Raw genomic sequence first — 14,529 nt, 5'->3', positions numbered from 1 at the left:
AATTCCTTCATCCCCTCATTTGAGAGGAAAATTAAATAAAATCCAAACTTGTAAAATTAATCCAAAATTAAAAAAAAATATATTAAAAAATAAAGAAAAAAAAAAAAAAAAAAAAAAGAAATGCAAATATAAATGAACGATAGAGAAAAAAAAAAAAAATAATAATTTCCCAAATCAGTTTTATGTACACATATGTACACTATACATTTACTTATATACGCATATGCATATGGAATGAGCGCTTGTGGCCCGTATGCGCACTTTGCCTCTTAAGAAAAACTTATTATACAGACGCATGCGTGTTATATGGTTATGCCCCTTTTGTGTATGCACAGTAGGGGAATACACATTTTCCATGATCACGTGAGTGCCCTCCTGTTTTTTGTTTTTTTTTTCTTTTCTTTTTTTTGCATTTTACAGGATTAGGCAATTGTACCTCTCTTGATTTAATGCGTGTTTTTGTCATAGCAAAATTGCAATGTTTAAATTGTGTCCTTTTTCCTTTGCCCCTTCCCCTGGCATTTTTTTCTGCTTGTTCTTTTTGTATTTTTTTCCTGCCTTTTTTGTTTTACATTTTTGGCGCGTCAACTTGCCAGATCGTCTAGCGAATGCCCCTACCTTCAGATTTAGTTTCATTTCTCCTTTGAGAAATATCCACGTATGAATCATCACAGAGGGATGTACACAGAACAGGGGAAGGAGCTAAATATTTGTGTGTCTTTTGTTTGCAACATGGTATAGTGCGTCGTTGTTTACATATATGTACTGGTGTATATGTGTATGTGCATTCGTGCGCACATTCATGCGAGAGAGAAAATGTTTTTATAAAGGTACATGGGTGTAGCAGCAAATCAAATAAAATAAGCGTGTGAGCAAATGATCGTATAGCAAATGATCGTATAGCAAATGATCGTATAGCAAATGATCGTATAGCAAATCATCGTTTAGCAAATGATCGTATAGCAAATGATCGTATAGCAAATGATCGTATGAGTGAATAAGCAGGCGGACAGGTGAACAGTGGAGCCACGGAGAAGGAACAAGAATAAAACGAGAAAAGGCAAAATTGACGCAGTAAAATAGACTTTGCCTCCCATTTTTTTTTTATGAATAAAAAGGGGGATAAACTGTAGAAGGCTTCAAAATTTTATCAATTGTAGCCTTATGATGGTTTATTCCTTTTGAATAAATAGGACCGTTCGCGTATCTCAATATACGTACATGTGTGTTTATGCACTACGCCCTCTAGTAGGAATTGTAGTATGCCCTCCAACCATGTTATGGTATGGCAGGAAGGACAAGCATTGACTGGTCAATTTGTTAATGAAGAGAAGAGTGACTCATTAGAATGTTTGCGCATAGTTTGTGGACATAATTTGCGTGCGTAAATGTGCCCCCCCCACACACACACACATATATATATACATATATATAGTGCATAAATTGGGCGCTCTTTCATTTTTTTTTTTTTTTTATTTTATTATTATTTTTTTTTTTGTACACAACACCGCTATCGTGTGCGTGAGAGCTAAGTGGACACAATCGTTTTTGTGTGCCCTTTTCCCATGACTGAAGTGTTAGTCGAACGGTAGGGAAGTAGCGCTGTGAATGGCGTGTAACTGTACGCACTTGGAGCGTGAAGCATGCGTTATGTGCAGACCTGTACAGACCAACACACACGCATTACCCATTTGGGAGAAACCATAACTTAACAACACTGCACACTACACTTTCCCAAGATGTTCCGAAATGTACGTGACTATTTCAAAAATGCCAATGAAAAAAGTGAAGACTGTGAAAAGGGAGCAGTCCCTGGAGATAATAACAAAACTGATGGTAATGCAAATGGGGTGAATGACCAGATTGGAGAAAGGGGCACCCCTTGCGGTGAGGCAAACCAGGAGGAGTACCCAATCGAGGGGTCTTACAAAGATATGGGTGATATTTGCAAAAAGGAAATAAACACTGAAAATAATTTCATAAAGAATTATGACAGTTACAATGATCTGGATAACCATAAGAAGGGGTGTAGAACGAGTGACGAAGAAAATGGTAAAAATAAAGATGTAGCTATTAATGGGGACACGCTTGAGAAGAGCGAACCATTTGCGAATAATTCCGAGGCGAGCGCATGTTGTGCCGTGGGCGACGAATCGGAAGGTACAGGCAACAGCAGGAGGGATAAGCACAAACTGGATTTAAGCGATGAAGCTCTCAAGAGGAGGAAATTGACGGAAGTGCAGGAGGAAGATAAAGGCAAGTGTGATGAGGGAGAAGTTATTCAGAACACTTACGCCGAGAATGAAGAGAAGTCAAATGAGGCGGAAGAAGCCGAAGAAGCGGAAGAAGCGGCTATTGATAAGGAAAAGCCTGTGGAGGAGAATAAGGATGAGAATGCCAACCCGCCGAACGAAGAGCAGGTGAATTATTTGCAAGAAAAATTACAACAGCTCCTATCCGAGACGAAGCGGTATACGGAGAAACTCTCAGGTCAGAGGCTAAAAATGAATGTGCAGTCAAAAGGAAGCAAGACGAGGCGTTGTGCAATGACGGAAAAGGAGGAAGATTATATGTTATTGAAAGATGCGAATGAGGAGGATGAAACATTTATTATGAAACAGCCGGCTAATATCAATGGGTGCATGAAACCGTATCAAATAGAAGGGCTAAATTGGCTGTACCAGTTATATAGACACAAGATTAACGGTATTTTAGCAGATGAAATGGGGTTAGGTAAAACTTTGCAAACTATCAGCTTGTTATGTTACTTAAGATTTAATAAAAATATAAAAAGGAAAAGTATCATCATATGTCCGAGATCTACATTGGACAATTGGTATCAAGAAATAAAAAAATGGTGCACAGAAATGAAGGCTTTTAAATATTACGGGAATAAAGAGGAGAGAAGGGAATTAAACAAGAATGTGTTACATACAGATTACGATGTGTTGTTGACAACTTACGAAATAGTGATTAAGGATAAGAATGCCTTGTTTGATATCGACTGGTTTTTTCTCGTAATAGATGAAGCACATAGAATAAAGAATGACAAGAGTGTGTTAAGTACATCTGTTCGTTTTTTACGATCGGAGAATAGATTGTTAATTACAGGAACTCCCTTACATAATAATTTGAAGGAGTTGTGGTCCTTATTAAATTTTTTAATGCCCAAAATATTTGACAATTCGGAAGAATTTGACAATTTGTTTAATATATCAAAGATTAGTTCTAACGATAACAAACAGAGTGAAATAATCACTCAGCTGCATACCATTTTGAAGCCTTTTATGTTAAGAAGGCTGAAAATGGAGGTGGAACAGTGTCTTCCCCCCAAGAGGGAGATATATGTATTTGTGGGTATGTCAAAATTGCAAAAGAAATTATATTCTGATATACTTAGTAAAAATATTGACGTAATTAATGCCATGACGGGGAGTAAAAACCAAATGCTTAACATACTTATGCAGTTGAGGAAGTGCTGTAACCATCCCTACCTATTTGATGGCATTGAAGAACCTCCTTACATTGAGGGGAATCACTTGATCGAAACTTCTGGAAAAATGTCTCTCCTGGATAAGCTCCTTCCAAGACTCAAAAAAGAGAACTCACGTGTGTTGTTATTTTCACAGATGACCAGGGTTTTGGATATTATAGATGATTATTGCAGGTGGAAGAAATATGAGTACCTTCGTATCGATGGATCGACAGTAGGTGATGAAAGGCAAATAAGGATCAATCAGTTTAACGAACCGAATAGTAAATATTTTATTTTTTTGCTGTCCACAAGAGCGGGAGGAATTGGAATTAACTTAACTACTGCAGATATTGTTATCCTATTCGACTCGGATTATAATCCACAGATGGATATTCAAGCCATGGACAGAGCACATCGTATAGGTCAGAAGAAAAAAGTTATCGTGTACAGATTTGTCACCCAAAATACAGTGGAGGAGAAGATTGTCGAAAGGGCAGCGAAGAAATTAAAGTTAGATTCTCTTATTATTCAAAAGGGGAAGCTAAATTTGAATAACAAAGAGAACAATAAACAAGAATTACACGACATTTTAAATTTTGGAGCTCCTGAGGTGTACAAAACACAGGATGTCTCCTCTATTTCGGATGAAGACATTGATATAATTTTAGCTGATGCTGAGAAGAGAACTATGGAAATTGAAAATAAGTTAAAAAATTTGGAAAATATTTTTGATCTATCAAATATATCGCTAGATGGTGGACTGAACATGTACAACAATTTGACAAAAGACGGTTCAGAAGAATCAAGTGATGAAGATTATTCAGATTCGGAGGATGGAGAAGAAGAGGACGACGAGGAGATAAATTACTCGGAGGGAGATCAGCTTGAAGGGAAGGGAACAGGCGAAGGAGGCATTGACGGAATTATCAAAAAGAAGAAGAAAAAGAAGAAAAACTTCAACAAAATAAGAAGTACGATAAAAAAATTTTTAAAAAATAATAAGAAAAATATGGCCTTCCTTGATTTAGGAGAAAGAAAAAGCAAATGGAAAGTTATGAATTCCACATGCAACAAAATTAACAAGAAAAAACTGGAGCTGCATGGATGGAGAGCAGAAGCCAGGGGAGGGCATGATTTCCAGTTTTTTAATAATGAAAAATTAGATGAATTAGAAAAGCTAGAAGAAAGGTGGAACAAGTATCGCGTTAGTGAAGACAAGATAAGGAAAATTATCGACGCGCAAAGTGAGGAAAAGGATTTTGAGAAGTTTGTAAATTTTTCTGATTTTCTCGATTTGCACGGGAAGAACATTTACGAAATTATCAACTTGATATATCCTAACATTTTTGATGAGCACATGAATGAGGAGGGTGGTGCGGGTGACACCAGTCGGAACGGTACAGAGGGGGGAAATGCTAGCAACCAGGATGGCGCGAATAAAACAGCCAATGTTGTTGGCGGAACAAGTGACAGTTTAAGCGAGGTCCAGCAGATAAAAAGGAAAATTATCAAATTGTTTGAATCGAAGAAGAAGCTAAACACGGTTCGGTTCAGGGACAAAAATGTTAAGGTCTGTTACGAGTACATAACCAACTTTGTTAAGAGGCACTTGGGAGAGAACAATAACAACGAAAGTAGTAACAACAAAAAGAGTAAGAGTAGCAGGCCGGTTAGGAAAGCCATCGACCACGACTTGATCAATATAGATATTGACCAGATAAGGAGTGAAAAGGAAGAGCTTTTAAAGGAGGGGTTTGCCAAGTGGAACAAGGCAGAGTTTAACAAGTTGATGAGCGGGTTGATCATCTACGGCAGTGACGACATCGAGTACATCCAGGAGAAGTACTTTGGAAACTCGAAGAAGACCTTGGAGGATATAAGGGCCTACTTGCGTGTCTTTTTCCGGAAATACAATCAGGTCAAAGGGGTAAGTAGAGTATTTATCCGTGTGATAGAGATAAGGCGTGACGTATAATGCATGCTACCATCATTTATCATATTTTCACTGCAAACAGTACCTTCTTATTGTGCCCATTTTTACTGTTCCTTTCTCAGGGTAAAAGACTCTTCGAGAGAATTCAAAAGTCCGACCTGCAGAGGCAGTTGATACAAGAGGAAAATGATCTCATCGCAAATTTTGTAATTTAAAAAATTATTGAGCACTGATAGTGCGTGCACTATATGCCTTTACTGTACAATTAGTATACGTTCTAATTCGTGCAAAAAAAAAAAAAAAAAAAAAAAAAAAGATCCTTTTCATTCTGTGCACATTATCATGGAAACCCATCCCTTTACCCTATGGCAGGTTGAAAAGCAGTTGTCCAATGGTGTCGACACCATTGACAAGTTGGAATTGCCCCCGAATCTGTGCTACGAACATGTGCAGAAACTGGAGGAGCCACCAAACCCCACAGGAGAAGTTAAGGAAGAGAAGGAGACCAAAATTGCCATGAGTGAAGAAGAAATAGCATATTACGAAAAAGAAAATAAAATATTACTTTGGCTCTTATACCAAGAGGGGGTTGTTCAGACAAAGAGCATTCATATTTTGGTAAGTCCTTTGCATGGAGGATGTACGTGAAAATATGCACGAAATGTTTGCCTCATTTTTTTTACACAAGCGAATGCCTTCATTTATTAATTGCGCATTATTGTGAAGAAGTTTTACCTCCCTCCCTCCCTTTTTTTTTTTTTTTTTTTTTTTTTTTTTTTTATGTGTGTGCCAATTTAAATACCCTTTTACGTTTTCCTTCCTCACCATTTAGACGCCCTATTATTGGGGTCAAGCTCAGGATTTTTTTAAGTACGCAAACACCCCATACGAAAGTGTCGAGTATAGATGCCGCCTGATCGTGGATGCCATTGTGCAGATGAGCAGAAAGGTAAGTCCTCAGATTGGTTGATGAAAAATGGATGAACCCTGGGAGGGATAAATTCCTCTTCGCGAATGAGCATGGCATATGTGTGTGTATGTATATACGTATTTATAAACGTGCGTTACACATGTCCTGGAAAACTTTTCGTACATTTTTTTAGAACCCTAAATCCTCGAGTAGCAAGGAAAAGAAAAAGTGACAAGATGGGACACGTTATTCCAACAGTTGGCCGCGCCTAAATTTTGAAGTTTAGTGATATAGTACTTGTTTCATTTGTGAATTATATTTTTTAAAATGTGTTGCATTTATGCACGAGGCAGTATATTATGTTATATGCGCGTTGTGTGTACACGGGGTTGTGACGATTAGAAGCCCTGGGTTAATAGCTGTGCACACTAATTCGTAGAGGAGAAGAAGAAAGTAACTGACACGTTGAAGTTATGATCATTTTTCCTCGCCCAATTTGTTGTACGTTACGCTCTATCTACTACGCTACGTTGTTGGCCTTTTTTTTTTTTTTTTCCTTTTCCCTTTCCCTTTCCCTTTACCTTTGCCTTTACCTTTACCTTTACCTTGTAGGGTCATTTTTTTTTTAACTTATACAATTTTATTCAATTTTTCAACTTAGTCATTCTATTTATTTATTATTATTTTTTTTTTTTTGTTCCATATGCTTTTATGAGGTCTGATATATAATCGTGGCACACACGTGTATTATATGCACATATATTTTTTGGCGTAGCTGTATGCAATTTTTTATATATGTTAAAATTTACACGCACACATGAATAAGCATCCTATTTGGTACAATATATATTATATACGTGTACATATTTATGAAAAAGTAACTAAACTATAAATACGTAGGCGTGTTATATATAAATGAGAAACAAAACTTGGTGATTTATACAAATGTGATGAATCATAAGTGATATATTTACAACTTTTGTTCACATTATTTTTGAATTGTCAATTTAGTTTTTTTTTTTTTTTTAAATAATTCTGCTGAAGTTTCTTCGTGTTTCTTTCAGGCTTGGCTTTTCCTCAACTTCTCTTAGCATTTTTTTTTTTTTTTTTTTTTTTTTTTCTTCAATGGTATTGCTTATGTTCTTCAATTTTTTGTCGTTTTAAAGTTTTACAAACTTTTCACCACGAAGTAGAAGGAAGAAAAAGAAAAAAAATGAATTATGAATAATGAATTATGGAGCAAATTCTAAACATTTAAAGGAAGAGAAATAACTTCTTTTGATTACTTCCTTTTGTACTTATTGTACGACTAAATTGCGCAAAAGCAATTATAAAGTGTTCGTTTTTGTGAGGCTCATCGTTTGAAGCCCTCCCAGTATTTTTCTTCGCCTTTACATATGTATATATAGATAATCCCCCATCTGAGGTGAACCCCCCCCCCTGTTCCATTTCACCTTCTCTGTGTTGCTATTTCACGCATTCGCTTTTCTGGGAAGTTACCTCCACTGTTCCTTAACCGATTAACAGACTAACACCAGTATATCTCTTTACTACATACATCACATCACAGCCGATTCTTCAAAACATGTCATATTCAACAAAAAAGAAGGAGAGTAAAAAGACTATTCAGAAAAATGCGAACAACTTTGAATTTAGCGCGGACATTCAAAATGACATTAGCATAATACAATCCTACACCTTACGGATCTCAAAAATTGTAAGTGAACAGGATAAGAGTTTTTTTTTTTTTTTTCCTTTTAGCCAATGCGAAATGGGTGCCTCTTATCTGTGACAATGAACTGGAAAAAACGATTGGGGAATTTTCATCCCGTAGAGCACATCCTGTATGTTGAATTGGAAGTACTTATTTAGTTAACATCTTAATGAACATCTTTTTTTCTTTTTTGCATTCTCCACTGTAGAATGAAAATGAAGTTTGTTCCGTTGAGAGTTCGGAGAAAGTGTAAGTAGTTGATGAGAGACGCATAGGAGGACGACGACGAGTGTCTCCTTTTGTATATACAGTTGTCGCCTTCCTTGAGGAGGGATGTGTCCTTATCCTAAGCATAGAATGGGGCAAACACGTAGCACCGGTGTTAAATCGGTTAAGTAAAAAAATTGACATTTCTGTAAAATGCAATAGTGTGGGTTCAGTGGCAGGGTCGTCCAAATGCACACTTCTTAAGCCGTATATATACACATATATATATATACATACATATATATACATATGTGTACACATATACATATACGTATACATATACATATATACATATATATACATATATACATATATACATATACATATATATACACATATATACACATGTGTGTCCCCCCTTTTCAGCCAAGAAATTGTGCAGGAGGGAAAAGTGAAAATCCAGGAAATCCAGAGAAAGATCAAGAGTTATTCTAATAGTGCAGAAAATGTCCCTCCAGACGAAAGGGTAAGTTCAGCCCTCCATCATAGCGTAAATGTAACTTCGCTTATTCCAACGTAGATGAGTGTGTGCATACATGTGAATGGGTAACTGCGCGAAACAACATTGAGGGGACAGAATGCACAAAAGTACTTCTTTGCATCATATGTAAGTAATGCCTCTCTTCAATTTATTTTATTTTATTTTATTTATTTATTTATTTTTTTTTTACGCCGAACGAACAGATGCGAATGAAGCTCATGCTGCAGAAGCTGTCCAACTCATACTTAGCAGCGGTAAACAATTTCCAAAGTGCATCAAAAAATTATATTAACAAAACAGTTCTAAATGACATGCTATCAAAAAATATAAACCCATCGAGTAATAATTTGGAATACGATTCTCTCACGAACTTCTCTCGAAGCAGTGATTCAAAATATGAATCCAGTAGAGACAAATTTAATGTGAACATTTATGATTTTAATTTTAACGAGAATGATAATTATGATGGGAATTATGCCCCCGTTCCCTGGGGTATGGAAAAATCAAGTACGGGAAAAAAAATGAAGAAGAAATATAAAAGTAATATTTTTACGGGGAGCAAAAAAAGCGAAGTTAATGAATATCTCCTGCAGAATGATGCATACGGGGGGGATGATGCCTACTTGGGTAATGGTGGATATGGGCCAAATGTAAATTTGGAAGATCCCCCACAGGAGAAGGAATTCGTTTCTGTAAAAACGGTAGATATTGAAAATGAAATTTTAAGTCAGAAAAATAAGGAAATAAAGAAATTACATAAAGACATAATAAACATACAAGAGCTATACAAGGAGTTATTTGACCAAGTAAATATTCAAGGAGAAAGCATCGACAACATAGACTCTCAAATAATTACCACCCATGATAACATTATTATGTCGGGTCGAGAAATTGAAATAACGAGGAACAGGTACTTTAGGAGCATCCGGTGCATGGGCTTCCTTTTTTTTGTTCTAGTAATTTTGATAATAATTATTTTGGTTGTCTTTAGGGTTATATGATGAAACACCCCCTTGGGGGGGGGGAAGTAAACAGTAAATGGTAAAAGTGGATAGGACAGTGTATACCTTTGTGGATAAGTGGCACAGGAAGTTGTAACTTTTCCACTGTAATGTGCTTCGTTCCCTCAAACGGGAATTTTTTTTTTTTTCTTTTATCATCTCCCCATTCGTCTGGCTGTTTCATTATTACGTATAAAATTAGGGGCCACTTATGGGAGAAAAATGAAGAGGGTGTCTTATACTCTCCTTCCCTTCGCCTTTTACTTATAGAGCGCCACTGCGCATATCGCATCGTGGCGCATCTACCTACGCATCTACCTACACATCTACCTACGCATCTACCTACGCATCTACCTACGCATCTACCTACGCATCTACCTACGCATCTACCTACACATCGTAGAATATTTCATGCCGCATGTTCCCTTTTGTGATGTTCCGGAATTCTTTACCCTCCGCCGCGATGGACAAATCCATTAGGCTGGTGAGAAAGAACCACGTGGGCTACGTCCACCCGAACTTGCTTCTCCGTGCGATATTCCGCCCGATTTGTTTTTTAGGGATTTGTGCTTCCTTTTTACACCCATTTGTAGTATTTTTTGAAGTTTCCATTTTTTGAAGTCTATATACCCACTTTTGAAGTTTATCTATTTCCCCCCCCCCCCCCCCCCCTTTTTTTTTTTTTTTTTTTCATGTCCCCCCCCTTAGGGGTCACACACAACTGCGGGTAATTTCACGCGCCTCCTTGATGATTTTTTTTTTTAAGTTTTGTAAAAGGTTTAATAGTTTTGTTCGGCGAAAAAAAGGAGATGGTCATTTTGATCACTTTTGTCACTTTGTCATTTTGTCACGTTGTCACATTGTCACTTTTGGGTGATTAACCGTTTTGTACATTTTTTTTTTTTCTTTTGTTATAAAAATAAGGAGGGACCCTTTGTGAAAGCACAAGACAGAGAAAGGTGAAAAAAAAAAAAAAACTGTTAGACTACTGTGAGACAGTTTTACGGCACATGTACCTCTGTGTAGAGCTTTGAACCACGGGGAACTTATTTGTACGTTTGTTGTTCGTGGGGGGAGGTGTGCACAAGGAGGGTGGTCAGGGTAACTACCTACGCGGAAGTATGGAGGAGTACACGCATAATAGAGATACTTAAGCATGCGCGAAGGTAGGTTCGCCCCACAACATGGGAACTGTATTTTTTTTTTTTTTTTTTTTGCCATACGTGAAGTACCCACCCGAAGGTATTATAAAAAAGGCGACATTCTACCATAGGAAGGATGTAAGTTAGGAAGGCATATAAAAAGGAATTTTATGGGGGATGCATACACTAAGGTACACGTTATGTTGATAGTCATACTTGCACTTACATTTGCGTTTGCATGGTGATCGAAAATTGGTTGGCCAGGCAACTTTGGTAATTATAGGCGACCACATGTTCGCTTGCACCAAACCTTGGACTAATTTTTACGTTTTATATTTTTTGCTAAAATGGAGGGAGAAAAATTCAGCAAAAAAAAAAAAAAAAAAAAAAAAAGAAATTATCAATTCGTAAATTTTGCAATGTAAAAGTTAACCGTTTGATGAGAAAAAAAAAAAAAAAAAAAAAAAAAAAAAAAAACATCTGATGGGAAGCCCCTAAAGGAGGAAGGATAAATCCCAGAATAAGTGACAAACATACAATTCTGTACATTAGGAAAATGTGAAAGGGGTGGAGGCAGTCCAAAAAATGCAACTCAATTTTCTAAATCGTTGAGCGAGTTATCCAACGTGAATGAAGTAGAGGGAAAAATAGAGATTCTTCCAATTGGTTGAGAAGAGAATCTCCCGCTTCGTATTCTTAAGTAGGGAAAAGAAATCCTACGCGATTTGACAGATACAACGGTAAAATCAGCACAACAGTGCGCGAGTCTATGCGTACGACGGGTGTATATAATTACAGATGCGCCTTGTATGGCCTGCACCCTTATCAGGCGTGGTGAAAAAAACTCCTCGTGTGGAGACCCAAACGGCAGTTGGCCCCAAACAGGAGGAAGAACTTTTGGGAGCCCATCTTGGTGGCTGAAATTTGGAAAAGAAGCTGAACTTTTCTATTTTTAGAAAGAGTGATCGTCAGTAGAGAGGACAACCTCTACAGAGGAGTGTCATAAGAGAACTTATTCACGTGAGTCCGTGGACGAAGACTGAGTTATGCCACTAGTGGAAGTAACTTTTCTGACACGCCAAAGTCAATTCATTTCATAAGGAGATTACATCTATCTACTTGGTTAAGGGGGTAAAGGAAAAGGAAAAAAATATTTTTTTTGATCATTAAAGGTGAAGTCCCGAGTAGGGTAATAATATAGAAGAGTTGCCATACGAAGGATTGTGTACATTCTGTGAAGAGACAAAATGCCGACGATTTCCGTGTACGAAGAAGACATTATAGAAAAGTTGGGTGAAAAAATCGAAGAGGAAAAACTGAATGATATATGCTTCGAATTCGGAATAGAAATTGATGATATAGAATACAAAGGTGGGAAAAAAATTTACAAAATTGAAGTGCCGGCTAACAGGTACGATTTGGTATGTGTGGAGGGGTTATGTAGAGCGCTGAAAAGTTTTATAGGGAAATATGAAAACATCAAGTATGCCCTCTTAACAAATAGTGAAGAGGCCTGTATGAAGGAAAAGCACTTCATGCGAGTGGACGAATCGGTGGACGAACGCAGAAGTTACGTCGTCTCCGCGGTGTTGAAAAATGTAAAAATTAATGAAAGTGTATACAATAACATTATAGAATTGCAGGAAAAGTTACATCATAATTTGGGAAAAAAGAGAGTTTTGCTGGCGATAGGAATTCACGATTATGACAAGATAAATTTTCCTGTGACATACAAATTTGAAGAGAAGGAAAAAATAAATTTTATTCCTCTGAATGAAACGAAAAATGTGAATGGAAATAATTTTCTAAAATTTTATGAAGAAAATATAAATTTAAAATCTTATTTAAAAATTATCAAGGACTTTGATAAATTTCCAGTCATCGTTGATGCAGACAATCAGATATTATCCCTTCCTCCAATTATCAATTGTGATCATACGAAAATTACTTACGACACCAAGAATTTATTTATTGAATGCACAGCCATCGATAAGAACAAAGCGGAAATAGCTGTTAACATTATTTGTTCCATGTTGTCAGAATACTGCACACCAAAGTATGCTATTCACTCGTTCTTCGTCCAGTATGATAGAAAACACAAGGCGGAGAAAGGAAATGGCTATTTATATCCAGTTTTTAAGAACAAAAGTTTAACGTGCCATATAGACTATGTAAGAAAATTGTCTGGCATTTTAGATCTTTCCGTGAAGGATGTCGAGCCATTGTTAAAAAAAATGATGATATCGTCCAAGGTTATTGATAGCAGTACATTCACTGTGGATGTGCCCTTTTACAGATCAGATATAATGCACTGCTGTGATATAGTCGAAGATATAGCCATCGCATACGGGTATGGAAACATTGTATCGGAAAAAATTGAAATTGCAAAAAAGAATTCACTAAGTGCATACACGGAGTTGTTCAGAAATGTTCTGTCTGAGTGTACCTACACAGAGGTGATGACAAATGCTTTGCTATCGAAGAGGGAAAACTACGATTGTATGTTGAGGAAACCTCGCGACTATAACGACGACAGGATAAACTTAGATGAGTACAACCCCCTGGCTCCCCCAGTTCAAATCATGAACTCCAAAACGTCTGAATACGAAATTGTTAGAACATCACTAATTGTAAATATGTTAAAGTTCGTATCCGCAAATAAGCACAGGGAACTTCCCTTGCGATTCTTTGAAATTGGAGATGTTTCGTACACGACGTATAACAAAACGGATACCAACGCTGTGAATAAGAGGTACTTATCCGTTATCTTTGCCGATAAGTTCACGGCTGGGCTGGAGGAAGCGCACGGAATGCTAGAAACTGTTTTGAAGGAATTCCAGCTTTTCAGTGATTACAAAATTGAGGAGAAGAGGAAGGAGAATGTGGCCATTCGGTCGGATGTATTCTACAAGTTGGTGCCTAAGGAAGGTAAAGCTTAAGGGGACACGGACCTGCCCCCGCAGACAGATAGCCCGTCTGCATATGCGCCAAGTCACGATGAATGACAAGGCACCCTTGTACCTGAGCATATATCGTCGAATATGTGCAAATATCTATGCAAACCCGTGCGATAGTTACTCTTCTTCTCTTCTCCCTTCCAAATAATACTCTCCTTTTTTTTTTCCCCTCCCCCCCTTTCTCAAAATCACCATTCTGGACAGATCCCTCCTTCCTGAACGAGCGTGTAGTTGACATTGTCTTGTGCCCACACAATTTGAAGTTTGGAATTATGGGCATAATTCACCCGAAGGTTTTGGAAAATTTCTCTATCGACATTCCAGGTACAGCTTCTTTTTCTTCTTCGACAGAGTTAATCGTGGTTTAGTTGGTCATGCGTTTGGATAAGTGATCCTGTGTACCACGTTTGCTGCATACAGTTATGTAACATATTCTCCGTGATACCCCCCTCCCTATAATACATTCTCATTTAAGGCGTCTTTCCAACGTGACTCCATTTTATCAATTCCTCTTTTGTTCTTCTTTACAGTATCCGTCATAGAGATAAACATAGAAACGATAATGGACGTTCTGATGATTTGAGTTGGTAAAGGAGGAACCACCACCTCTTTGGATTTTAAAATCCGGAAAATTCAACAAAAAGGGAAT

The 14,529-nt window shown here is 37.2% G+C and overlaps 3 protein-coding genes across 3 annotated transcripts; all 3 read left to right on the top strand.

Annotated features, from left to right (window-relative positions):
• Window positions 1-1,739: 1,739 nt before the first annotated feature.
• PKNH_0901800 (chromatin remodeling protein, putative) lies at window positions 1,740-6,550 on the top strand (the record flags this gene model as incomplete). Its single annotated transcript, XM_002259006.1, has 5 exons — window positions 1,740-5,402; window positions 5,531-5,614; window positions 5,781-6,026; window positions 6,241-6,357; window positions 6,512-6,550. The coding sequence occupies 5 exons, from the start codon at window positions 1,740-1,742 to the stop codon at window positions 6,548-6,550; spliced, it is 4,149 nt and encodes a 1,382-aa protein (XP_002259042.1).
• Window positions 6,551-7,903: 1,353 nt separating this feature from the next.
• PKNH_0901700 (syntaxin, putative) lies at window positions 7,904-9,781 on the top strand (the record flags this gene model as incomplete). Its single annotated transcript, XM_002259005.1, has 4 exons — window positions 7,904-8,035; window positions 8,241-8,281; window positions 8,666-8,765; window positions 8,984-9,781. 4 exons carry the CDS (start codon window positions 7,904-7,906, stop codon window positions 9,779-9,781), a joined length of 1,071 nt encoding a protein of 356 aa, XP_002259041.1.
• Window positions 9,782-12,170: 2,389 nt separating this feature from the next.
• PKNH_0901600 (phenylalanine--tRNA ligase beta subunit, putative) lies at window positions 12,171-14,463 on the top strand (the record flags this gene model as incomplete). The annotated part of the gene is made up of 3 exons (XM_002259004.1): window positions 12,171-13,851; window positions 14,085-14,204; window positions 14,411-14,463. 3 exons carry the CDS (start codon window positions 12,171-12,173, stop codon window positions 14,461-14,463), a joined length of 1,854 nt encoding a protein of 617 aa, XP_002259040.1.
• Between the last annotated feature and the right edge of the window lie 66 nt (window positions 14,464-14,529).

This window comes from Plasmodium knowlesi (genome assembly GCF_000006355.2).
Source record: "Plasmodium knowlesi strain H genome assembly, chromosome: 9".
Lineage (NCBI taxonomy): Eukaryota > Apicomplexa > Aconoidasida > Haemosporida > Plasmodiidae > Plasmodium > Plasmodium knowlesi.
Note: the sequence above shows the minus strand (reverse complement) of the source record. Positions and strands in the feature narration are given on the sequence as shown.